Genomic DNA, 27,692 nt, shown 5'->3' on the forward strand with positions numbered 1-27,692 from the left:
ACTCTAGAGACACAGATTTATGTTTCCTTGCTTGACTAGGACAGCATACTTGTTTTAGTTGTATTACATTAGCTGTAATTTAAATTTTGTTTGGAAACATGGATTATTTTTCTTTTTTGAAATATCAGGATGTTTTTCAACATAAGGAGTTTGTGTTTTACAGTGTTACACCACTCAGTTTACTGAATTGAGTGAACTGACATTGGTGTTAAAACCACGTAACAGCATGGAGAATATCGTCCTTTCCTGATGTCTGAAATCTAAAACCCAACATATAAAATAAGAAGAATATCACAAACAAAATTGTAAAATACTAAGTAAGCAATAGCTAAAGTAGTCCATAATATTGTGTGCTGTGGCTGCACTTTGTGTTACTTTTCTAGAATTTTTGTCACCCTGGAAGTGAGAGCTACCAGCTGAGCCCTGTTTCTGCCTGAGCTCTGCTGAAGCCTGGAGTACATGGCTGAGAGCAAACTGTACTTAATTGTGAGGCTCCTCTCATATGAGCAGCTCTCCAACTATGAGTAAACCAAAATAATCTGCAGAGATTTGGTCTATATTCCTGTACTAGATTGCAGGCACCCAGCTGGGCTCCCACTTTATGGTGACATGACTGCAGATTTTTCCTGGATTTTTGTTTGGGGGTGTAAGAACCTAGATCCCAATGTGCAAAGGCCAAGCATGGAATCAGGACAATAGAGGCTCTCTGTGTGGGAGAATTAAATTTTTTGGACAACTGATCAATGTAGAGTAAACTAATTTGCAGTACAGAACAAGGTGTACAGATGGGTTAATCCCATGGAGTTATCCTAGAATCATACTCGAATCAGTTTTCCCAACTAGATGAACCCACAGGGCAGATGGCTTATCTCTTCTGCCCCTTGTTGGTTTAGCTGTCTATGAATGCCCTACTGAGAATAATATGGTCAAAAGTTAGTGAGAACTGGACAGAAAACTAAATATATTTAATGTATAACCAAAAAAGCTTAAAATGGTAACAAACTTTTATCATTGCCAAAGACCCAAATGTGAAATAAAGTTGATTTTAAAAGTAGAACGCATCTTTTCTTATGTTTCTTATCTAATGTCTTGGTTTATTTTTCTGACTAGTAGAATAACATCAATTTGGCATTAATATATCAGAAGTTAATGAGTTTTCAAGGATAAAATGTTTGATTAAACCAAGTATTAAAAAATGTTATCATAGCTGTTACGGTTAGGTAATTATAATGCCTCTAAAATCCTGTAATATCTCTTCATTTCTATATAATATGAAATTTAGACATATGAGGAAAAGACTAAATCTTGGACTATAAAAGTATTCAGACTCATTAAACATTAGACATAAAAAGCTCATCACCAAAATTATTACTTTATATATTTTAAACATATTAAAATGATAAATTAGTATGGGAGCATTGTCGTGTGAGAATAATTGAAGCTACTCAGACCTCAAACCAATATGCAGAAATTTTCAAGAGATCTTCTCTGTTGCAGTCGTGATGCCAGAGGGATCCACGGAAGAGCTCCACAGCAGCCAAGCCTGTGAGAGCCAAGTGACCGAGCCTGCTGGGCTGCTGGCTCCCAGGAGCAGCAGGACAATGGTGACAGGAGGCGGAGGTTACCTGGGATACAATCTGGGATGTGCCCTTGTTAGCTCGGGAATTGCTGTTGTGCTGTTTGATGTTCGGAAGCCTAAATGGGAAATTCCAAGCGGAGCGGATTTTTTCAAGGTGTGTTGGAGTTATATGTCTAATGCTCATTATCAAGGCTTCCTCTTAATGACCTTTGATTACAACATTTACAGAAAAGCCTTTCAGGACAAGAAGAAGCTGTACTAAAAGGTCCTTGCATGCATAAGTACCTGATTAAGGGATGGCAAACAGGGTCCCAGTGTCTCGGTGTCACCAATGATGCTCTGTTGGGAGGTGCCATTGAGCGTCCCAGGGAAAGAGCGAACAATGCAGGGACAAAGGTTCCTGCTCAAGGGAATTATTTCAAATAAAAAGGTGAGAGGTGAGACAGAGCGATAAAAGGGATCACAAATGCAGAACGACTGCCATGCAGAGAATGATTGAGGAAACTGAGATTTCCAGGCTGGGAAAGAGGTAACTCGGGAGCAGGAGAGCTCTGCAGGCTGTGAGTGGCATTTTTCACTGTCCTTCCAGTACAAGAAAGAAGGGCCATCAGGAATGAGGAGTCAGTTCAATACAAACAAAATTATGTGGCTTTTTGTGCAGTGGGTAAAAGACATGCACAAAGCCTCAAGAAAAATTTACCTCCATTGGAAACTGCTGAATAGATAAATTAGACTCAAGAAATCTTCTGAATGAAAATTCTTCAAGACTAGAAGAGCATTCTGGGGAAGAGCGTCACATTTGCCTGCCCTATTCATGCTCTTCCTGCAGCACCCCTTTATGAGCACTGATTCTTTTTGATTTTGAACAAGTCAAGGAATTACTGTGTCTGGAAAAAGGGGGAACACCAGAGGTCTCCAGTATTTGACAGCTCGCTGCCATGTGTGGAGAACACATTCCCAAGTACCTCTCACATGCTCCCAGTGCTTAGATTTGGGCTCTGAGGGCACTTTCTGGGTACTCCTGTCATGCCACACAAATTCTGGCTAAACCCAGGGCATTGCTCAGCTGATCCTTTCTGAGCATTTAGTGTAAGAGCATTTGCCACCCCTGCTAGAACTGGGAAGTTGATGGCAAAGCTGGAAGGGATCACAGGACCTTGATCCTGCCAGCTGTGATTGTGATGCCAGGTTTTCTCCTTTGGGCTACATCACCCTCTGGGGCAGGTGGAAGGGAGGCAGAGAGAGATGGATGATTCTGGGGAGGGCAGAATACCAGGTTAAGCCAGAACTTGTCTGACCCAGGATGTTTTTAAGTTCAATTTCATAAACAATTTTTACAGACTATGGAAGAGGGATAAAGTATTATTGAGGAACCATTCAAACACCACAAGCTTGATTTGTTAATGATGTAAGTCCAAATAATTTAATTTAAGTTTTTGGACTCATGGCAATTTACATCTTCTAAAGGGGACTCAAGATCTCACAAATGATCTTCTAGAACAGTATTTTTTAATATGTCAATTAAAAAAGAATAAGTATTATAAAGTGTAGGAGAGTTATCTGGAAAATTGAACTATGGAGTCCTAGTAAATTAATTAATAAGTGACTTCAGAGGTTTGAGCCTTGAGCAGTGATTTGGAGATGGTTAATATTGTTTATACTGGTTAGCTCCTGTAGTATTGCATTGAGTAATAATGTAATTATTATTAATAATGTAAGTCAGCTGTATTTGTGAAATACTTTGGCAACCTTAGGAGAAAAATGTTGACAGTTAAAGACTGATTAGAATAGCTCTTAATATTACCTTCAGTTGTTTCTTTCAGGATTATTCCATCAATTTCATTACAAGAAATAATACAATATCTAATATTCTGAAATATCTAAATTCTGAAAAACAAAAGTACTATATTTTTATTGCTATCTGTATGTATGGGAATACTATTAATGTAGTATTACCTGGTATACAAAAATGCAATGTAATATTCTAACCCCATCATAGGATTTAATACTAGACACAGGTGTGCTCAGTAATACATGGAATTTCATAAATGTGATTATAGTACACTAATGTACAGGAGATAAAATATTAAATACATATAGATTGTAGTGGGTACTCTTGTACAAAAGTATAATTAAAGTTACCATACAGTGCACCAAACAAGCCTTAGATGGATAAAAAGACATTTGTGAAGACAGCACAGATCATACGTCAAGGTGCCAACAGAAACGAGGTTTTCTTATTTGGTGATTCCAAGGGAAACAGCTGAACCCTTCCTACTGTGATTTATTGTTCCTGGGGCTGGATTCTCCAGCCCTCGAGCACTTGCTGCTCCCATTCAAGTCAAACAAGTTTTGCCAGCCTGGAGGCTGCAGGACTAAGTGTGAAAATACGCATTATAATTGAAGCCAACAAGAGTCATCTTTGTTTTGCAACAAAATACTGGCAAAATTCTTAGTCATTGCTTTTTTTGCCTGTTCATAATATTTTATTTAATTGTTGTTAAGTACTGTGAAAAACAGACCAGAATGCCTTTAGATTTTCCTTACTATCCATAGTTAATACAGTTCTGTAGAGAATGTAAGGAGCTCTACCTGTCAAAAATCCATTCTTTTCTCACTTTACAGGGTGATGTGAGGGATTATGAAGCAGTGTTCAAAGCATGTGAAGGGGTTGACTGTGTTTTCCATGTAGCTGCATGTGGAATGTCAGGATTGGAACAAGCAAGTACCATTTTCCTAAAGTTTTCTTTGGTTATTTTTGAGAAAGAAAAGAATTGTCTGCACATAACAAAGAATGTAATTTTTCAATATTTATGTGAGACAGAAGTTGTTACACAGGCCAGGTCATCCATACAGGAAATAAGGGAGGTATTCTTTAAATAATAAAGTCAAAGTGTGAAAGTAATGTACTACAAAATATTCTAGAAAAATGAGATCATAGTTTTAACATCTTGGATAAGAAGGTATAGCCTTTTTCTCTGATCTGAAGAAGAGTGACGGCATTGCTCTAAAACTAATACTGATGCATTTTCTTCTTGTGAACTCAGTCCCAAGGAAACAGACCACAATCAATATGTTATGCAGAATAACAATGATAGTCACAAAAGGTATTATCAAAAAAGTCATGAACCTACTAATTTATTTCTACAAACAGGACAGATTGCCACTGGAACAAGAATTTGTGAAAGCTTTCAGGGAGCATAACCCCTGCCCGTAATTCTTGTCTCTATATCATGGAATATCTGGGGTGTGACAAAATATTGAAGTATTATTATTTCCTTTTTTATCTTTCATTTTTCAACTGTCTTTGCTCATACACTGAACAAGACAATAAAAATGAGAACTGCCAGAAATCACTGTATGTCAGATAGACAGAACTATAACATGTATCATAAAAAAATCTCAGCTATTCTAGATCTGGCAATTGTAACCATCATATTGTAAATGTGACTTGTTTGATTAATTAAATCTTGTGCAAACTCTATTTCTAGCTTCAAAAGAAAGATCAGATTGAATCCATAAATGTTGGAGGCACAAAAATTATAATTGATGGTAGGTACCTAGATTTTCTTTTTCTGCATCTGATCCAAATCATGAATTAAAAAACTTTCTAACTGGATGTTTCCTGTGGAGATCAGGCAGTAAAAGGAGGCTCTTCTCTCCTTCCTGTCAGAGTATGATGTAAACCTGAGTGTGCAGGTCCCATTAAAGCTGGTAGATTTGCCACTGGTTTGAACTGGGAATAGATTTTCAACCTGGACTTCATTCCTTGGCAGTCCAACTAAAGCTCTCCTCCATGTACTAGTTATTTTTTCCCTTTACTCTACGTAATGGAGAAGTGTTGTCCTCCTTCCTTGTAGAAATAACATGAGACCTGTTGTACTGTTCATTGTGTCATAAATATTTGGTAACAGGCACTATAGATGTGTATTTAGCTATTATTTTATCACATTAATGCAGAAAACCTTCCATCCTTTCTGCTTACTTATCTTTTAAATTTTTTTTCTTCTTACTTATCTTATTTACCCTTTTTATTATACATTAGCTTTTAATTACTGTCTCTGGAAGATGCCAGTAGATCTCTTTCAGTATATTCAATTCCAGAAAGAACATTTTCCGAGTGTATTGTAAATACAAAGCTTCCTCCTCTTTGTGTTTCCCTCAAAAATCAAATAGGAAAAAAAAGGCAGCAAAATGGCAAAACCAGTTTTTATTTAGACTAATTGTCATGCTGCCTGTGTGTTATTACTGAAGAAATGCAGAAATGGAATAGTAGGCAAGGAAAACTCTAAACAAGTTAGATGGAAGAGTAGCCACATATTCCCCTCTTCCTTCCCCAACCTCCAAACCCACTGAATCATGTCATGTCAAATTTCCATAGGCTCCCAGCAAACCATGATGCTAGGAGGAGCATGAACATGCTCATCTATGTTTTAATAATACACCTTAATATTATATTTTTCCCCAAATATTTACAACAATAATTAACATTTATTATTTTCAAAATGAGCCAATGAACCAGCAGGACAGACTGCTTCATAGATTCTAAAAATTTCTGTGTTTGCATTTTAATTCACTTCAATTTTAGGAATATTGTTAAATGAAAAGGAAATTTATATTATTCAAGTTTTCAATGACAGATATGCGGCAAAATTTAGCTACAATGTCTTAGCTACACAAGACTGGAATCCATAATTAAGTCTTTGTTTTGCAAATAACATTAATTTCCTTTGTACTTAAAGCAGGGCTGATTATACACTAGCAGGGCATGCTTTCCTGTTAACACATCATTTGTCACTGATGAACAGACTGAAACAAAGGCAGTTTTGTGGCATGTGGGCAGAGCTGGCCCGTGCTCCTGTGTGACTTCATGTTCCATCGAGGTGGGGTGCAAGAGGCAGCTCATGGAACTGAGGGTAACCCAGTGGCCTTGGAGTGGCTGCTCCCCACAGCACTGTCCCAAGGGCTGTACCACAACAAATGTTCTTACTCATCTCCTTTGTACTCAATTTGTAAAGTGAACATGTTTTAAGAAAGGTTTCTCAAGGAGGAATTTTTCCCCCACCAAGATAATTCCACTACCCAGTTGATGATTGCAATCCAGTGATATGATAGCTACAGGTACCTCATCATGAAACATTTGGTGGCCACAATGTGTAGTATTCACAAATTTAGGATGAAAAATAACAGCTGAATGGAAGATAATATTATATTAAATGATAAGGTAACATTAAAATTAAAATATTACCTTCTTTTCTATAATTGTAATGTTTGTTTTCAAAAAGAAAATCTGCCAGTTCAGTTATTTCTCCCTCTTTATTTTTGTTTTGAAATAACATATTTTGTGTATCACTGTAGTCTGCAAACAAAGAAATATCCCTAGACTGATATATACCAGTACAGTGAATGTGGTGTTTGGAGGGAATCCTATTGAAGAAGGAGATGAAGAAACTGTACCATATTTTCCACTGGAAAAGGTATTTTGTCCATGGGATGGTGTGGCATTTACTGTGCTCCAAAGGGTAGATTGTGTGAAGGCTGTTCTGAGAGCAGAAGTTGTTTTACTGTAGATGTTCTCAGTACATTCAGCACAAAAAGTGAGTTAAGTAAATACAAATGGACTTAAATTCACTCTGAAGCTAAACTTGTGCTACTAAAGTGTAAGTCTGGTTTTTGTCATAAACAAACTATATGTTTACTAAATCTTACTGTTTCTAGTTTTATCTGTGAGCTGGCTAGATTCAAATGTTGTCAGTCATAAACAGTAAGTTTGCCTTTACAGATTCAATAATTATCTTATTCTGCTTCCTTATAGCAATTTAATCATTATTCCAGAACCAAGGCAATTGCAGACCAAATGGTTCTTGCTGCTAATGGAACTTTACTCAAAGGTACATATAAAGCATCTGGGGCTTTTCTATCATTAGGAGTGCTAATGCAGATTCCTTTCTCTGGTCCCTCATTTATCAATAGTACACTTTAACTGAAATAAGGATTTATTTGTTTCTATTCCTTTTTTCAGTGGATAATTAGCTGTTCTGATAATACCAATTTGTAAGCACTGTCCAATGGGTTCTCGTAACCCCAAGAAGGTTTTTCAGGCTGCTAAGCTCAGGTCTGTCACTGCTGCTGAATTCAGTTTCACACAGAAATGAAATCAAGTTCCCATGAAGCTGAGCCACACAGAATGGTCAAAATGAGCCTTAATTTTGACAGTGTAAAGCTCAGACAATATGTGTCAGCTGTCTGACAGTCGCCTGTTGCTCTCTCTCCAAGGAGGGGACAAGCTCCACACGTGTGTGCTTCGCCCGCCGGGCATCTACGGACCAGAAGAGCAGCGGCACCTGCCTCGAGTAGCCGTATGTGTTTTGTAGTCAGCTCTGGAGGACACCACAAGTAGTTGTAAGGGCATAACACAAGTGGTAGCACCTTGATTGCAGTTCTTAACCATTCCTGCAGGAATGTGGTGAAAGCTTGGGGCCAGGTGATGTGGTGCAGGGTAACAAATAACAGGAAACCAGCACTGCGGGCCAGGATCAAGCTGGGCTTCTCAGTGAAAAGTGGAAGGCTGAAATGCCATGGTAAAAGAACTAGGTTTGATCCCTATCATTTAATGGAAATATTATATTTTAAATATGCACTTTAGTTTCTGCCAAATAACATGATGTCACTGTATATTGCCACTGTCTATCAGTGCAACCATCTTTCATTTCCAAAACCACCCACTAGTTGGGTTTCTTCTTGTGACACATTTCTTGTGCTGTAATTGTACACAAATACAGAAACATCCAAGTAATTGGGTTGAGACAAAATCAATATTATAGTGCAAAATAAAGGAATAATGTAGTTATCTCATGTTTTCTGTTTCTACAGATAAATATCCAGCGGAGACTTTTTAACTTCAAGTTTGGGAATCACAAAGTTCAGATGAACTGGGTTCACATAGGAAATCTAGTGCAAGCTCATTTACTGGCTGCTGAGGCTCTCACCTCTGAGAAGGGCTATGTAGCTGTAAGTAAACAATATAATCATTCTGTCCCAGTAGCTTGAGTTCTCAAACAGGTTTAATTTTTGATGTTTTGAGATCCAAGAGTATCCAAAAAGTCATATGCTAAATTCTCAAAAACGGTGTGTAGCTCCACAAGTATACAGTCAGTGCAAATGCAAATAATTTCACTCATATTTTGATGGTTTTTTTGTTTGGTTTGAAAATAACAGATTTCCTGGGTTACTGGAGGAAACTGTATTTTTAACTACCTTAATATATTCACTATTACACAAATACCTATATATCCTGTTGTTCTCTTGAAAATAGGTTCTGACTATTGATGCATAACATTTAAAGCAACTATTCTGAGGCATTCAAGTTGAATTTTCATAGCTGAAAATTCCAAAAAAGAGTTGTACAAAATTAATGGACAATTTTTAAAGGTTTTTCTTTCTGTTCTACCAATCATAATTGCAATAGCAGTCTGAGGACTGTGAAGCATTACAGAACTGACAATGTCACAGCAGTTGCTGCATTCACAGTTCCTGAAGCTCCCAGATTAATTTAGATTGGTAGGAGCATACAGACAACAAGTGAACACCTCACCATGTGTTCTCCATTAGTTCAGTGCTTGGAAGCCACAAAACTGTTTTAGATTTATGTAATTTCCAGAGTCCCAGGTTTGCTTGGGTGCTCAGGTGTTCCTGGTACTCAGAGCTGGGCAGACTCCTCATCCAGAGCACAGCTGGAACTCGACCTCAGAGCTGTGTTTGTTAAATGCCATCAGTGCTGCCCCTTCCATTGAGCTCACAAAGGTTATTTTATGCCCAGCACATCATGATTCTTCACATAATGCTCCAACAGCTGGGCTACTACATGGGAAAACTGAGCTCTGATCTACACTACAAAACTGTTAATCATCATGAGCTCTACCACCACTGTGGGGTTACCACAGTGAAGGCCAGTGGAGGCAATTTCCTCTGTGTACATTCACCTTGCTCATGCTGGCATGTTGTTCACAAAACCATGACAGGCAGGTAGGTATGAGACAGAAAATGCCATCCTATGCACAGTTTTGTCACTGTTTTTCTCTGCTTCTTTACCAGAGTGGTCAGGCTTATTACATCCATGATGGTGAGAATGTCATCTTCTCTGAGTGGATTGTGCCTTTGGTACGTACTGCACAGCCCTGCAGCTCCCAGCACTGCATGGGCACAAGTCCTGTCATTGACTGACACACCAGCCCAACAAAATGAAGTTCAGTGCACATAAATTACTGAATTATTCAACATTAGACTCAACCCTGTTTTTCCTGCTTTCCAAAATTCCACTGGTGTTCAGGGAAGTTTTGAACATGTGTAACTGTGGAGTTTGGTCTTACTGCTTTGAGAAGATTTAGTTGGGAGGTCCAGAACCTGCTGCAGGACAGAGCATTTCATGAAGCAAACCCACAGTGAATGGCAAGCTCTGCCACTGGCATCTGGCAGGACTCTTACAGCTGTTGCTTACCCCTTTGTCCTGGCATCAGCTGCAGCACAGAGGGGAAGCCCATGCAGAATCTTGCCTTAGAAGCTAAAAAGAGACAACGCTATATTTTCAGAAATATCAGGCTGGGATTCTAGGAGCATGCCAAAGCTTTGATCCTGCAATGCCATCACAGAAAATGACTGCAGCAGAAAACTGGGACTGTATTTAAGTGTAGTTCAGTATTCCAGTCTGAGTAATTTCCCCCTTAGAAATGGCCTTTTATTCCCCTTTATTGTCCAATTGCAGATGAAGGGTGGGAGATGGGCACCAAAGAATAAGTAGTGGGCTTCAATTGCTTACTACCTTTTTACACAGGAACACTAGCTGGAAAAAATAGTTTAGATACAAGTTTTATCAACATTCTTTAATTTTTTTCCATTTTCATGCCTCATTGACACCCTCAATTTGGTATAAGTTCTCTATTATTCTTTCTTTTTATACCCTTTTTAGTTTGAAAAATTAGGCTACAGGAAACCTTGGATACATATTCCTGTTCTCCTGGCTCATATAGCAGGTAAAAAAAAAAATATATTCTTAATTATAGTGGGTTGTTTGATTTCTTTATTCCTACGAAGCTACATAGTGGCTTTATAAAATGCAGGAGCCCAAATTGGAGGAATTATTTAACTTAACGTTATTTTAATTGAGTATAATCACTTGTGCCATGTGGTATTAATTATACCAGATAAAGTTTAAAGGCTATTCATAAACTCATCATGTACTTTATAAATTAAACACTGCCTTCTACCAGTAGGAATTACAGAATGTACAATGTCAGCATTGTCTCAGTTTATTGTTATCCAGATGTCTCATTAAGTAATTTCTGCTTCACAGCCACTGTGATGGAATATCTGCACCTGATACTAAAGCCAGTTTTTAGCTTCACACCTTTCTTGACAAGGAATGAGGTAAATATATAAAAAAATATAATGTTTATATATTTCTGATTCAAATGCTCATTAAGGATGTGATACACCCTTTGGATTGTCTGCATTGCAGCTCTGTTTCCTGTTCTGTTTCCATTGTAGCATCAATGTTGATATATTTTCATCCAAATTCTAGAAAATGGGATATTAAAGTCACTGCTATAACTGTCCTTTTGGCTTTTAGGTGTGGAATGTCACTGTAACTCACACTTTCCGAATAGACAAGGCACGAAACCAACTCGGTTACAAACCAAAGAAATTCTCATTTGCTGATTCTGTGGATCATTATCTAAAAACAAGACCTACCTGCCAAGAAGATCACACATTCCTTAAAATGGTGTTTGTTTTTGGCTTTTTGTTAAGTTTGATCATTCTTTCTTTCTTCTAAAATCAAATAGCCACTCACCTGTTCCAGAAAACCTCATTTTGTTTCTGAGTATTAATTATCTGGTCATAGTACATTCCTCAGCCACTCTGGGCTTTGTTACTCATATTACTATGATGACACCTCTCTGACCTCATTAAGAAAGAAAAAAAACTCAAACAAAAACAACTAGAAAAGTGAAAACATAGGATGTATCAGGAAACATTCCCCAAGAGCAACACAGTGTTACAGTAAAGGAATTCCCCACAAATGGGTGCAGGAATAGTTTTAATGGATCTCCATTAAGTGATTTTTTTCATGCGGGGAAGCATTTTCTAAAAATGATAATTTTGGAGGATGAGAAGGTGGAAGAAGAGGAATTGTCACAGAACAACAATGCTGTAACAAGTTCAGCAGCTCCAGTGAAGGAAATGGTGACTAAACAACTCTTCTGATGAAGCCACAGCTACAGCTACTGTCAGTTAGCCTGAAGAATTACAGAGACCTGGGAAACAGTGCAAAAAATATGAAAAGTAAATATTTATAAATAATAGGTGATTTAGTGGAATGAAAATCATATTTATGTAAAATAGTTTTATTGTTCTAAAACTTTGTAAAAATGTAATAAATATAATTATGTGTGTTTGTAAATCAAACAATATCCTTTCAATGCAATAATAAATAATAACTGAACCAAATACTGTTTTTAAGGAGCTTGTGGGGAGGTGGAATTCAGCCAGCTGTTACTGCTCCCTAGAGTCACATTGTCCACAATCCTGTAGCAGTGCTGGCACACACTGTGTGTTCAGGGAATTGCATTTTGGGGTGAGCAGAGAAGTCAAGCACCAAGACAGGAGTGAGAATCCAACCTCTCTCTTTTCTCCTTTCTTAAGTCTTACATCAGTTGCTTCTTGGGTGGATTGCACTATGTGAGCCACCTGTGCAATGTGTACACACCAGGTGTAGCCCAGACAAACCTTGAAGATGTTATGAGTTTTTTCTTAGGAACCAGCTTTTCTCTGACCAGGGAGCAGTTTCTCCCTCTCTTGCACCCCATGTGAACCAGGAGAGTTGGATTTGCCATGGTGGGTCGTGGAAGACAGTGCTGGAAAAGCTCTGCCATCTGATTATCTCCATTCTGTATTCCTCTTGCCTTTTGTTAGCATTTTACAGGATTTTTAAGACCAGTAAGTTTATGAGATTCTCTCACTCTATAGGATATGCAGAGGAGCCAAGAGCAAGCCTAGAAGAATAAAGCTTACAGGTAAAAGACAATACACAGTGTCAGGAAAATATATGAACAACCACAATTACCACTGCAGCTTGTTTAAGCAAAACTTTATTTTACTCTATTTTTTTTCCTCTTCACTAACAGTTCTGTGTGCAGTGAAAGCAGTAGAGTCTGCTTGATTATGGATTTGCATTTGGAGATTGTCCTTGTCCATACAAAATGAGCTCCCATATACACCTTCCTTTAGCAGGAGCACTGCTCAGCCCTCTCTCTTATTCCTGGCAATTGACAGGAAGCTTAAAGAAGCTCTGTATATATGAGATCTTTATCCAGGTTTGATTAAAACCAGTTAATTCACAATTTATCACTACAGAGCTGCAGCTGAGCCAGCAAGTGCTGCAAACAGGCAGTACTGTGGAAGCCTTTACTCCTTAGAAATGCAGAATAGAAAACCACAAGTGTAAAGTTACTTCCAAATGAAAGCATTTTAGCTGCATGCAAACATTCAATTTGGTTCTAAATTAGTTATTTATAAATCTTTCATATCACTTTTATTGGACTAATAGCTCAGGATGCATCCTGGATTGCACCAACACTTTTCACAAGAGTGCAAGCTCTGGCCTCATTTGGATGCTCCTCAGTAAGGACTAACCAAGGAATTCACTGGCTTTGTGGTTGTAAATCCCCATGGAGTCCCATCATTTCAGTCCTGTAACACCAAACCTGTGGTTTGTTATTTTGGGTAGGATGCTTTTTTACATCACTGTTATAGCAGCACTGATTAACAATAACTGGCTTCAGTACATTGATTTATCTTTCTTACAGATTTAGTATTTGGGATTTTAAAACAATCCTCATTACCATCTGGAAATAGCCAGCTCTCTTATTTCTGTCTGAGTCTCGGTTTAAGCTGGCTCTTGTTTGAGTTACTCCTACTCTAACATAACTGCAGTGGGTCTTTAAGTGATTAAAATTTAATATGAATGTTCAGACATAGCACAGCTGTAACAAAAGAGATAAATGTGTTCAAAGCTTTAACTTTTGCCTGGAATGAGTAACCGAAGTTCTGCAGCTCCTGACCCTTTTCACATCCTCCCAGGCTCAAATGACCACAGGGAGGCTCAGGTGGAAAGGGACCTTAGTGCCCATTTGTTTTTTCGTGCCTCTTTGGGAACTCCTGCTGTTTTGCAGGTGTCTTAGAAGTTCTGCATGCCTGTGAGCCATGAGTCGGTGCAGTCCCACCGCCGACTGTCCAACCAGTAGGCAGGAGGTGGTGTTTTTTTCCTGAACAACCTGTTCAACAGGTACCTCCGTGTGGCCGGAGCCCTCACTACTGACAGGATGCTTTTGTGCAGCAGTCACAGCTGTGTGAAGACACTTGGAGGTAAGAACCATAGGATGCTCTGGGATCCCAGGGATGCTCTGGCAACCCAGGAATACCAGGACATGCCGTGGGATCCCTAGGATGGTGTGGGCTACAAGGATGCTGTGTGATGAGCAGAATCCCAGGGATGCTATGGGATGAGCAATATCTCAGCTGTGCAATCCCAAATCTGCTGCCAGATGAGTGGGACCTAGGGGTGCTGTGGGAGCCTGGGGGTGCTGTGGGAGCCTGGGGGTGCGGTGGGATGTCAGAGATGCTGCGGGGCTGCTGCAGAGGCTGTGGCGGGGCCGGGCCGGGCGCTCCTGCCCGGAGCGGCTCCCGCGGCCGCCCCGCGGACCCAACGAGCCCAACGGAGCCGCCCGAGGCCGGGGCACGGCCGGGGCCCGGCCCCAGCACGAGTCCCTGCGCTGCCGCCAGGCCGATTTGCAAGTGAGATGCAGAGAGCTCCGGCGGGGCTCGGGTAGCTTTGAATGTTTAATTACGGCCGGGACAGGGACGGGGGTGTCGGAGGGAGTCGATAGCCACAGCCTCTGAAATGCGCCTCCTCACTGCCGGTGAGGAACCCCTGGAAGGGCAAGAACCTCCATGTTCAGGAAATAAGTGATTCGCTGTTACTTTTTTCTTAATGCAGTTATTAACCTTTTCTATAATATAGCAGCTATTTTATTCGAGTTCCCCTCGAAAGCGAGGGATTTGATAGCCTTGTTCTCTGATACACCTTCTAAAGTTATAACATAAGGATCAAGCATCCCTCTTCCCTCCTGAAATCCTCATCTATCTCAACTCCAGCACTGCCAGTGATAACAACGTAGTGTATTCTTAATCTATGTTTAGCTGCTGGTACTTAGAAAGAAGCTGGAAATACCACTTCTCTCAGATGTTTGTCTTGGCAGTAAACTGGGGACTGTAAATTTTGGTTTGCTTTTGTCTTTATCTCTCTTAAACAGGCTGCATTAAAGTCAGATTTTTCTGCTGTGAATAGCTCTTGTCAACATGAAATTCCCTGTAATTGTCTGCATCCAGGAGTGCTGTGGAGTAATTTTCACCATGTAGAAGGAATTGTTACATATATCTGGTAGTGCTGAGCAGTGTTTCACGGACACAAAACCAAAAATGAGTGGAGTAGAAACACCCTATCGCCGAACCTCTGACTTCAAAGACGACAAAAATGCTGGAGCACTCAATAAAGTCAGTATGAAAGCTGTGGTGACAGGAGGTGGTGGCTACTGTGGATACAAGCTGGGATGTGCTCTCGCCAACATAGGAGCTTCTGTTGTTCTGTGTGACATACACAAGCCTTTGTGGGCGATTCCCACTGGAGTAGTGTGGAGCCAGGTATGATAAATAATATTTTCCCAACAGTTAGTCCATTTTCCTTTTCCATAATGTCTTGTTAGTTTTCACAGAATCCAAATACCTAATTGCCAGTTATTTCAGATTTCAGTAATCTTTTTGACTGTGTGAACATCCCACATGAGTTTTGGTGAATGGATTTTAGTATATCTGAAAAGAGGAAACCAGCAAAAGCTGTAATGCACAGAGCAGTTCCTCTCCAGACTCCTCAGGATCCTGCCTTCAATCTAGGCCTTAGTTTAACCACCTGTAGAATAAACACAGGACTATTGTGAACCTTAATGAATATCTTTAAATTCCTTTGGGTTCTATGGAAGAAAAGTATAATTATCAGCAAGTAGTGAGGTGTGCCCAGTTTTGAGTCCCAGCATACTTATACAGCAAGAACAGTTCTATTCATGGATTATATATATGAATTTATTCTGTATGAAACCGCTGTATGATAAATGTTCACCTGCAGCTTTGATTTCATGTCCAAATATCTTTCCTTGTGTATTACAGACAGATATCAGGGATTACAGTGCCATACTGGCAGCCTGTGAAGGGGCTGACTGTGTGTTTCACGTAGCTTCATATGGAATGTCAGGAACAGAGCAGGTGAGTCCACATAGTTTTGGTTTTTTCTGCATCACTGCCCACACTGAGGGTGAGAGACTTCAATGCTGTAACACTGCAAGACAGTTCATCTTTTCATATTGCCCTGGTCTTTTGGTAAACTACTCTGTGCAAACTGGAGTGCCAGCTGCAAGCAGGCTGCTTGCAGAGCTCTGTCTTTAGAGAGAACCTCACTTTTAGAGGTTCCACCAGCACCTCAAACACCGAGGAAGGTGTTTGAGATGGAAATGGCATTGAAAATTTGGAAATACTGTGAAGACAAAAGGAAGGACATGGGAGGCTGGTTCCCTCCAAAATCCTAATTCTTCCCTAAACCTTCACATGGATCACATGGTGTAAGGTCACTAGAAGGAATAAAACCTTAACTAAATTATAAATTATTTCATATATCTGAATTACAACAATAACAATATTTCAAGTCTTTAATTGTTTGCCATTGAATAAAAAGCTTTACGGATGCACTTGATGTAGGACTCTGAGTCACAGTTTTATAATTACAAGCACACACACACACACACACACACACACACACACACATCCACACCCCTTTTTTTATTTTATTTAATAAGAGGAACTTTAGTAATTACCCTGTCTGGATAGAACAGCTCACTCAAAGTTGTTTGCCACTGAGCAATGCATAATTGGAATTGCTCTGGTTAGAGGCAACTGGTCACTGAAGTGCTACTGAAACACAGATATTTAACATACTGCCACAAGATATATAATAACTGGACATATATTTTTAGAAGCACCACAATTTTCTTTGCTTCAAGCAGACTAGTCTGAAAATATACAAGAAAAATACAGGTATAGTTTAAAAATAATGATTAGACTTCTTTAAGTCTGAAACAGCAGTCTAAATGGCATTTTTAATAATCAAACCACTAAATTATGTTCATTTGGGGACATTTATAATATTCCCCTATTGAACTGAATATGTATTATTACTAAAAAATTCACATTTTTTTTTCTTTTCCTAGTTGCATAAAAAAGAGATTGAAACTGTAAACATTAATGGAACAAGATTCATTCTCAATGGTAGGTATTTAACTGTGCTATTGGGTGTTAGTACAGCATATCAAACATCATATCCCATTTAGAGAAAGCCAGTTTGCCTTTTTGGCACACTCTATTACCAAGTACTTGACATTGTTGGCAGAAAATGAGGAAACGCATCATGGAGGTGAGCAGTTATGCTCAATTCTGCCACAAGGTATGATTTGAGAGCCAGTGCTGTACTTCCCCAACTACTTCAGCTTTTCAACACCTTGTTTGTCTGATGTTGGAATCTGTATCCATGTAATGAGTTAACCAATTCCCTGTGTATGTTGTAGCAGTTAAGCTGCTTGCTAACACCTTGTCCATGGGCAGTGGGCAGCCACTGAAGCAGGACTTCTGTCCTGATTGCCCAGCAGGCTGGAGGAGCTCTCCTGAGGCACAGCACTGGCACCCAGCTTAGGATGTGCCACAGAGTAAAGCACTTGCTTCTTCACTGATGTCTCCCCTTTCAATATGCTCTGCATTTCAACTCACCCAGTCACAGAATGGAAGGATTTTCTCTTTCAAGATTTGACAGTTTCTTAAAAAAAAAGTCACACAAACTTTTTTCCAGTATATTTTTCCATTAAAGTAATTGACTTTTCTATATTGCTGCAGCCTGCAAACAACAAAACATCCCTCGGCTGGTCTACACCAGCTCTGTGAATGTGGTGTTTGGAGGGCTTCCTATTGAAGACGGGGATGAGGAATCTTTGCCGTATTTCCCAATTGACAAGGTATTTTGTTGCAATGTATTTTCAAATTCCTCTGTTTACTTCCATGTTTCTGTAAAAGCCTGAGTTTTTATGACAGTGTTTTACTTGATGCAAGCATCCAGGCACAAGAAAGGCCAGGTGGGATAAGAGTTTGAACAATCTGGTCTAGTTGGGGTTGTCCCTGCCCAAAGAAGAGTGGGTTGGAATGAGATGACAGCTGAAGTCCCTTTCAAACCAAACCGTTCTGTGATTCTATGAAAGAAAAAAGAAAACTCTTTACACTCTTTGAAGATGCTGTTCACAACCTTGGCACATCAGTTTTATGTACATCAAAGTATATGTTTTGGTTTTTCCTATTAAGGCCTTGATTTTGGAAAATAATTCCCACAGTGCTGCATTAATATCGGGGATATTCCATCTGGACATGAGGATTCTGTTTTATGGCTTGGTGCCTCTTTAGCTATTTATTATCTACATGATTTTTCTGGTTTTCCCTTAGAGGATGATACATATTCAAGGTAGAGGTGATCTACAAAAGTAGCCTATTTTTATATAGTTTTATTGCTTTTAATTAAAAAAGGCTTCTGGCTGCTTTGCATACACAGCTGTTTTTTGTGTCCCTCCTCTCTCCATCAAGTACTTCTCAGTCTTTCAAGAAGTAGAGATGGAGATAAAATAAGAATATTATTTAAAATGTTATTAAAAATATTTTCTCTGGGACAATGTCACATGGAAGTGAGCAGGATACTTCAGACCAAGTGCAACGACTTCAAAATTTGGCTTTTGACTTTTCCGTTACCCGAAGAAGAAATCCCGATTACAAAGTAGTGATCGATTACATTCCTGGCATCACTCAAAGCATACATATATTTATTGCTTCTCAAATGTGCTGAAATTAATTAACCAGATTTGCATACACAAAAATGCTTCCTTACCTTAAAATATTCATGTGTTTTACCCCGAACCTAATACCCCACAGCTTCTGTATTTTGAGGTATTTGTTGCTATCTGCTAAGTAAAAACTAATGAATAGAGATGCCTCTCTGTCCCCTCGTTTCAGGAACAGATACAAATGTATTTGCTTTTTCTCTGTAGCTCGTTGACCATTATTCCAGAACCAAATCAATTGCAGAACAAATGGTACTAGCAGCTAATGGATCTTCACTAGAAGGTACTTTTGTCTGAGCATGAATTCATAGTAGAATTTACTCCTCCTCTTCTTGTTCTTCCCCAAAATCCAGTGTCCTGTATCAATCCTTAGAGGACAAGACTGCCTAGCAGTTAGGAAATTAAGTTACCAAACCCCCTCTAACAAATTAAAATATTTTCATTTTAAAATTACTTTTAATTTGCTTTAAGTTCCCACAATGTTTGCAAAAGGTTTTAGCATGATAGCAGTAAGTTCAGTATGTGAATGAAAAATTATAATAAGACAGCTATAAATTAAACAAAAATAATTCTTTAATGTCACTGTCTCATGCAACAGAAGTAAAACACAAATGCTGATTAAATTATTACATACCACACACCCCCTCAAGTTATTTATTAAAATCTGAAGTAGCTACCTGAGCCTAAAGCCTGGAATTATTTATTAGTGCTTCCCAAAGTTTTCCATGTTGAGGAAGTCAGTTATACACTTGAATACTTAAACTTACCTGTGAGATACTATAACTGCCAGTGCAAAACAAATTAATGTAAAGTGCAACATGATTCTGTGTGACCAAGTGATACTGAGCTAAATTTAGCTGTGGACAACTTACAGAAAAGACTCTTCACTTGATACTTGCAGAGGGCTATAAGAGATAAAGTCGATTATGGGAACTCCATCCCAACAAAATTATTTTGTTTAAAATAAGAAAAGGGTTTCTTTCCCCCTTTTATTTCCTTAGCAGCTCTTCAGGTCAAAGCCCCTCCTAATTTCAGGACCAATACTCAGTTCTGCATTTGTCAATGAAATAGAACCAGTCAGTGTTCCAAAAATCCCATTTTGATCCTGTGCCACAGCAGGACTGAGTATTTTACATGTTTACAAGTACCATTAAGAACAGTTATTAGCTGATGATGAAGCAGCCAACTGATGTACATGGGAAGATTTGATTTTTATGATCCCACTGAAATTGTCAAGAGCTTCTATCTCACTCCAGTGGGAGCTGCACCTGCTGTTGAGGGAGCCTTTGGGCTCTGCCTTGTACTACTAACAGGTCACTGCTTCCCATCAATAATTTTGTGTGGGATTAGTTGGTTTCATTCCACTATCCCATATATTTCTGAGCAACCTGCTCACTCCAGCAAACTCATCACCACATCCATTTACTGCTCTGGCACAGGGACAAGGGACTGATTATAAAGAGATTTTTAAATATCTGGTATTTTCTAGAATACAACTATGCTTGCAGGACTTCTTTGAATCTTACCTTGCTATTTTGCATGCTCTGATTCTCCCATCTTAATATCTAGCTACTAATGCAGCACCTTCTGGTATGTATTGTTTTTTAAGGTAGTGAAATGTATTTAGAGTAAGCTCTGCCGCAGCCCTTCATAGAAGGAAAGATACAATGTAGAGATGTGAAGGTCTCATAAGAATGATCTTACCCCATTTTCTAGGAGGTGGAATACTCTATACGTGTGTTCTTCGCCCACCAGGAATCTATGGACCAGAAGAGCAGAGACACTTGCCAAGGCTGGCAGTATGTAATTTGTATTTTTTAATCAGCAAAGTTTTCTTTGATATGGGTAAAAAGCTGAAAGGAGCATCACTTACTTGTATTATAAATTGACTTATCTTACTGGGTAGCAATTCAACAATTCAATCAACTGCTGAGGATATTATAAAGTTTTTTAACAAGCATTAGATCTGCAAAGATGTAATTTAAAAGATTTAAAAAGCCTTTTAGTTAAATACAAACACATGAAAATCCAGGTTTATAATTTAATTACTGTAAGATTCAGGCCAATCCATGATATTTTAAATGTCTGTTTACATGCAACTTACACCAAATGGTTTTAAATATTAATGAAAAGAGATACAGCAAAATATCTTATTTCCAGTCTCAACTATTAACAGCTTTCACTGTCCAATGAAGCAGATTCCAGAGTTGGAAACACCCTCTGGTACCACAGGTTACTGAAGGGCAGCAGCTGAGGTGTTCACATTTTACTCTTTTTCACTTGCTTTTAAACTGCAGGGCCAACAGATGACATTTAGAACATGATCCCTAGAGAATTCTGTGAGGCAGTTATTTTAAAAGAATTAGTGTAATACAAAGTTATACACTGCTTTCAGGAAATAATAGATTATTATTTATTTCATTTTTAAAGTAGAGCTAAACCTACATTCAGCTGGACAAGAAAGTACACCTTACCTCATTCTAAAACCCATTTTGTTATGGTTTCATGTTTGTTTATATCTACAGAAGATTATTGAGAGAAGGCTACTTAGCTTCAATTTTGCGGACCCTAGTGTTAAAATGAACTGGATACATGTAGAGAATTTTGTACAAGCTCATATTCTAGCTGCTGAAGCTCTCACCCCTGAAAAGAACTACATAGCTGTAAGTACACAGTAAAACCACTACAGATCTCACTTGACAGTGGATCCTGCCACTGTATCCTTTGCTATAGTAACCACTGCAGTAATTATTGTCCTTCAGCTTACATTGTTGACTGTGTTTTCAGCTGATAAACATGCTATGAGCAATGTGGGATGGGACACAGTGTTGGCTGTTGGTGTTGGGTACGAGATGGAATATTCAGTTCTGTAAGAATATCTCCATCTTTGCATTTTTAAAATGCAATATTTGTAATTTCTGGAAGATGAGAAAAGAATGCTTGCTGTGTTGGAAATGAAACTGGAAGTTCAGGCAGATTCATACTGTTCCCCTGTACAGATTTAATGTTTTGAACTGTGGTGGTCAGTTCTTCCCATATCATGTGCCAACAGAGGCACGTTTCATTTGGGCTCACTGCTTTCAAAAAGTTACAACTGTTTTCTTCCTTGAAAATACAGGCTTTTAATCACCTAGAAGCATTGTCCTGGGAGTATATTAGAAAGGGGTTCAAAGTAGATTAAATTACTTTTTCTAAAACCCTGAAAGCAAAAGGAAAGCAGGAACATAGACCTTGGCTACACAGGAATCTTGTGGAGTCCAGCAAGCCTTAACCAGACCCAGAGCAGAACATGTCCCACCCTCAGCAGCACCAGTGAGATCCAGCACTGGCTCCAGTGGTGTCTCTGCACAGTCCACACAGCCACTCTGAACAGGCACATCTCTAATAAACCATTTAATCTAAGGCATGCTAATCACACAAACCACTGCTCACCAATTCCGCTGCACATAACAGCGCAACTGAGTGAACCACGAGCAGAGTTGGTGACTTGTGTGTGCATCCACTCATATTTGACGCTGCTGTATTATTTTTAAGCTATTCATAAGGGGTGAGAGAAAAAAAGAGAAGTTAATATATATGCAGTATTATTTTTACTGACTTGTCTCTTCTCTACCTCTTTAACAGAGTGGCCAGGTGTACTTCATTCATGATGGAGAAAAATCCAACCTTTTTGAATGGCTAACTCCACTTGTACGTGCAATACTGATCTCCAAGTACATTCATTTCTTTAACTGTATGCAACTCCAACTTTCGTGTGCATGCTACATTTTTTATGTTTGCTTTGGGTGTGAGATTTCCACATGGAAATCTCTTAATGTGGGTTTAATTCCTGCTTGAATTTCAGTGTGATTAGCACTGTGACAAAGCCCAAAATACTACATTAAAGCAACTGTCTTCCCTGATACCAAAGGACCATCTACACCAGCACCCTGTCCTGAACTGCTATTGTCTTCATTTTTGGGGCATGCAGATGGGAATAATGGGCATTTTGGGTGGGCAAAAAAATATGTCTTAAATATTCATCTGTTCATTCTTTTCAAACTACCATGTTGTTGTTAATGATGGGCTCAAAACCACAAACACATCCTGATGTTAAATTAGGTATCAGCACACCATGACATTTAGATTAATTATTATAATTTTTTTCCTTCTTTCAAAATACAGAAATGACATAGTATTGGTGGGTGACATTTAACTGGCATCTCCTTAAAAATTAAAAATAGTAAATACTAAGAGCCATGACATTCTTCTTCTGTTTTAATAATAAATATTTCTATAAAGATCTTCTATATTGAAACTTCAAAACTTGTTTGAAGTTTTTGCAGTTTTCATTGTTTTTTAAATCTTTTTCAGTTTGAAAGATTAGGTTGCAGTAAGCCATGGATACATATTCCTACTTGCTTAGTCTATGCATCAGGTAAAATAATTTATCCACATTTCTTTTACCTGTTCATGCTACCCTCATTCCTAACTGTAATATACTATTGTTTTATTTTATTTGCCCACAATTTTCATGTTCATGTATAAAAATAATATGCTGTGTGCTCACCTAGTGTTCAGCAGTGTAAAATTCACCTCTGTGCAGTATGTTGAAACCAGAATGATCTCTTATTCAAGTCCCACTAAACAGGGTTTATGTAGAACCAAACATGTATAACTTTGTGAAGTTAATGATACAAAAAATAAAATGTAAAACTCCATGATTTCATGAATTATGCTGGAGTAACTCTTTTGCTGCACAGGTAAATGTCTTGCTTTCTCCAGAATCAACCCCCCTGTGCAGATCAAACAGAATTCAACTGAGTTCTCTGTTGCCATATTTTTTATGAAGCCTCATGGCTTTTTCACTAGATCTGCACCCAACCTTTTCCCTTTTCCCACAAGTACAATAATTAAGATCAACTTGTGAGCAAGTAGTCCTGATGGTGTTAGTAATGCTGCCCTGAGCTCTCAGGTCTGTGATTGTCCTTCATGAGCATTTACAGTGTGAGATATGTCACAGTCACAATGGCAAAGCAATTTACTGTTCATACCTCAAGTCCAAATCTTTTGTTATGCAGCCACATTCATGGAACATCTTCATGCGATTCTGAGACCAGTTGTTGATCTGCCCCCACTGCTGACCAGAAATGAGGTAAAGTCTATGTTTGTAAACTTTCCTTAATTCCCATGGGATCCATACATGTTAATATGAGGGAGACTTTAAGTCAGAAGAAAGTAAAATCCACGCAGTGCTACTTCAGCCTCCAGTTTCCAGGGCAAATACATGCACTGTGTCCCATTTAGGCAATATATTGTGCTTGGTTGTCATGATTTTTGAAAAGAGCTTATGCTTGCAATCTAGGAGAGGCTTCTTCAGCTCCTCTCTTCCAAGGGTCAGTATCCTGTATGACTTGGCTGGGCCTTTAGGCAACTACAAGATGGCTTTGATCTGCCTCTTTGAGTACCTAAGCAAGAGAACATCTGCAGAACATTTTTCGTGGACTTTTACAGATTCTACTTTGCATCTTTTAATGTCTCTTTGTGCTTACAAGAATCTCCTTTTGAGTGGACAATTTTAAAAATAATGTGTGCAATACTCATGGGACATTGATAGAATGTTGTGGGGATTTTTGTATTTTACATTTCCTTTAACTGTGTCTTTGCTACCATTTGCAGTTTGTTCCAGTTGCCTGTTAAGTCATACTTTTGTATGTTGACTCTTTTGCTCTGTAGGTACAGAACATTTCTGTAACTCACACATTTCGAATTGACAAGGCACGAGCTCAGCTGGGGTACCGCCCACTGAAGTATGATTTTGCTGATTCTGTGGACCACTACATAAAATCCAGACAACAACCCTCGAATTACCAACTCTTCTTCAATGTTTTCCTTACTTTAATTGTTATTTTAATTTTGTTGCTTCTTTCTTTAAAACTTTGTAGCCTTTCAGTTTCGCATTTTTTAAAAGAAAGACGACACTGACCTGCATAAACTGCGTGGTCACAATATTGCTACCCAGATCATTCTAACCTCCACAACAGTAATTGGCACAGTGCAACAAACAGGCAGCTACTTTTAAATTTACAAACAAAATCATAACAGATGAGTGGCTGGACCTGATAAATTAAAATACAGTAAAGAATAATTGCCAAATCACTGAAACATAACCAGAGTCAAGATTGTTGCCTTTATTTCAAACCAAAACAACAACTTTCCAAATTGATTGCTGAAGTAAATGAGAACCTGCAGAAAGAACAAGAGCTGCAGACAGCCTGCAGTGCTTCACTAGCGAAGAAAAATGGCTGAAATAAGGAGAAAGACTGACCACAGCTTCTGTCATGGCTCACTACCTTGGAGAACAGAGGAACAAGCAAAGGCACAGACAGAACATATTACTGCAAATAACACACACCAGGCCTACAGAGACTTCACATTGTGTGATTTCATGAATTAGCTCTAGCACCACATCTAAGGGAAAATAAAAGTACTTGAAACATTGCTGAATTCCGTGCTGTGCCTCTGTGCAATGTCCCAGAACTGCTCCCTGCCCTGCCCTGGTGAAGAGCTGTGGGTACATGCTGGTAGGGTTTTTCACAGGTCAAAACTGGGTATTTTAGTTAAATTGGAAGTTATTAAGTAAGTTACATTAGTTAAGTGTATTTATGTCACAGTAGAGGAATCTGCCACTATGGGTTACACATCTCTTTGCACAGCTTCTTTCACCTCCTGTAGTTAAGGGCAACAAGTAACACAGTTCGGTTGCTCCTCAGCTGAACTTAAAGCACAAGTCTTTTTTGGCACTAACTTTCTTAAGTACAGCAGTTGTACTGAGCAAATCTCTGCAGCAGCTGAAGTGAACAATGTGCTTTTCACATTACTGTTCAGCTAAAATGGACCGAAAGCACGGTCGGGGAGGCTCCAGCTCCTTCCTAACCACCACTCGTGGTGGGAATTTATCAGAGAAATCTCCTTCCCATCTGCATCTTTCTAACCTATAACATGGAGAGGGAACAACCAAGAGTAAGATGCGACCAGTAGAGAGTTTGGGAAAGGATTAGGGATGAAAGCTTGAGAAATCGTAGTCTGGAAGGGAGTAATCATGGATGGATTTGAGAATTCTGGAGAGGGTGTGGACACTGCCACCTCCCCTCAGTCCAGGGCTGGCCGCAAAACCCACGTGCCATGCCCGAGGGTCGGGTTGATGTAACCCAAAAGCAGCCGGGAAAAGCAGAACGCCTGAAAAATTACAGTGTTTCTCGTTTCATTCTTAAATCAAGAGACTCACACAGTGGATAATCCCTTTTCCCTCGTTCATATATCATAACTTTCTAATATTGATTTTAATGTCTGTGGCGACAACCCCCAGCAGCCCCAGCAGTGTCCGCGAAGCGCGGTGCCCGGCCCGGGCAGTGCCGCTCGCACCGTGCCGGCCCCGGGCCGCCCCCGCCGGCGGCTCCCGCCTTCCCGCTGTGCGGGTGGAGAAAAGGAGCCGCCGCGGCGGGGACAAAATAAGCTTGGCAGCGGTGGGATTCGAACCCACGCCATCGAAATGACTGGAGCCTAAATCCAGCGCCTTAGACCACTCGGCCACGCTACCGCCTGGCTGCTCAGGCGCCCGCCAGGCCTCTTTGATGGGGCAGCACCGCCGTTCTTTCCGTCCATCTGTGCATATTGCCCACCCGTGTCCGCCGCACCCCACCGCCTGCGGCGCCCGCCGCGCCCCGTAAACACCGCTACTGCCGCCGGCCCGGGCCTGGCGCTCCCCGTACCCGCGGCTGCGGCGGCGCCGCCGGGCCCGGCCCAACGCAGTCCCCGCCGCGCCCGCCAGGTGGCGCCGCTGCCCCGCGCCCGGCGCCGCCCGCGCACGTGGCCCCGCGCTCGGCTGGACCGGCGGCCGCCGGCCGGGCTGGCAGCGGGGCTCCGGCTCCCTCTCCCGGGCTCGGCCGGACCTTGAGCCTCGGCTCCTTCTTCTCCAGGGGCTCCGGCCGTCGGGCTGTGCCTCGGGCACTTTCGTCCGCGACAGGCCTAGACAGGCACCTCGGCAAGGCCCTGCGGTCTGTGCCCCACAGCAGTCGCGGCTGTGGTGGATCAGCTCCAGCTGCTCCTCGGGAGGGCTCTGCCCGGCTGCGCGGATCCGCAACCCCAGCGATGGCCGTGCCGCGGTCACGCAGGGTCGAGGGCAGCCCTTGGCTGGTGCCTTCGCAGCCGCGATAGCAGGTGTGCACACAGCTCCCGGGCAGGAAGAGGGTCCGTCCTGCCCCGTATCAGGCACCCACTGCCTTCCCTGCCCGCTGCAGTCGCCTCCGGCCCACCAGAGCACATGTGCTGCCCAAGAGCTGCCAGCTCGCTGCGAGGCCGGTGGCCTTCCCAGGCAGCTGCTCACTTGGCATGGCACAGTGTCCTCAGCTGAACCATTCCCACCCAGCACGGGAGGGCCCGCCGCCTTTATCTCGCTGGCAGCCGATGGTCGGGGCTGCCCGTACACAGATTGCTGTCCTGCCACGTCGGTGCCTCGCTTACCTCGCTTACCTGCTGCTGAGCTCGGGCACGGTGTGAGCAAGTGCTTGCCCTGTTCACCTCAATGAGACAGCTGGCTTTGGCAACCAGAGACAGATTCGGTCCCTGGTGAGTAGAAAGATGAATTCTCATGTTCTGGGAGGCCTGCAGCAGAAATTTGTATAATTACTTTGTGGACAGACCTAAAAATAACAGGACTAAATGCAATGCAATTAAAACAATATGGAGAAATTATGTCCACCATTGCCCTTCTTCCCGTAGAAAGTCATGCATTGGTGCTCCAGGAAGTTTTAGGTATGTGTGTTTACATGCACCTCCCATATGACTGGAGTGAGGTTTATGACCAACCTGATTTAGCTTGTAAGACCAGATTGTCATAGGAGTAAGAGGGCACAAATTGATTTATTTAAAGGCAATTTTTAAATCTGCAGATTTAAATGAATGCAGAATAAAATTGCTCTGAAAATTAGTATCATATGGGGTGTCCTTTCCTTTTTCCTTTTGAAAACCACAGTTCCCTAGAACAATGATTTCTAAAGGAAACCTTATTTAAAATGAGCACACTGAAACTTAACAAGCTATAG

At 40.3% G+C, this 27,692-nt stretch overlaps 1 protein-coding gene, 1 non-coding gene and 1 pseudogene across 2 annotated transcripts; 2 read left to right on the top strand and 1 right to left on the bottom strand.

The window, feature by feature from the left end:
- The first annotated feature begins 1,502 nt into the window (after positions 1-1,502).
- On the top strand, positions 1,503-11,408 carry LOC131584716 (putative short-chain dehydrogenase/reductase family 42E member 2). The gene is made up of 11 exons (XM_058850093.1): positions 1,503-1,733; positions 4,205-4,300; positions 5,071-5,131; positions 6,938-7,056; positions 7,395-7,470; positions 7,856-7,938; positions 8,453-8,590; positions 9,674-9,739; positions 10,545-10,608; positions 10,929-11,002; positions 11,205-11,408. The coding sequence occupies exons 1-11, from the start codon at positions 1,503-1,505 to the stop codon at positions 11,406-11,408; spliced, it is 1,212 nt and encodes a 403-aa protein (XP_058706076.1).
- Positions 11,409-14,992: 3,584 nt separating this feature from the next.
- Positions 14,993-24,573, top strand: LOC131584637 (putative short-chain dehydrogenase/reductase family 42E member 2; annotated as a pseudogene).
- Positions 24,574-26,106: 1,533 nt separating this feature from the next.
- Positions 26,107-26,188, bottom strand: TRNAL-UAG (transfer RNA leucine (anticodon UAG)). The gene has a single exon. It is a non-coding gene; the product is annotated as a tRNA-Leu (tRNA).
- Positions 26,189-27,692: the final 1,504 nt, after the last annotated feature.

Source organism: Poecile atricapillus, chromosome 14 (assembly GCF_030490865.1).
Source record: "Poecile atricapillus isolate bPoeAtr1 chromosome 14, bPoeAtr1.hap1, whole genome shotgun sequence".
Lineage (NCBI taxonomy): Eukaryota > Metazoa > Chordata > Aves > Passeriformes > Paridae > Poecile > Poecile atricapillus.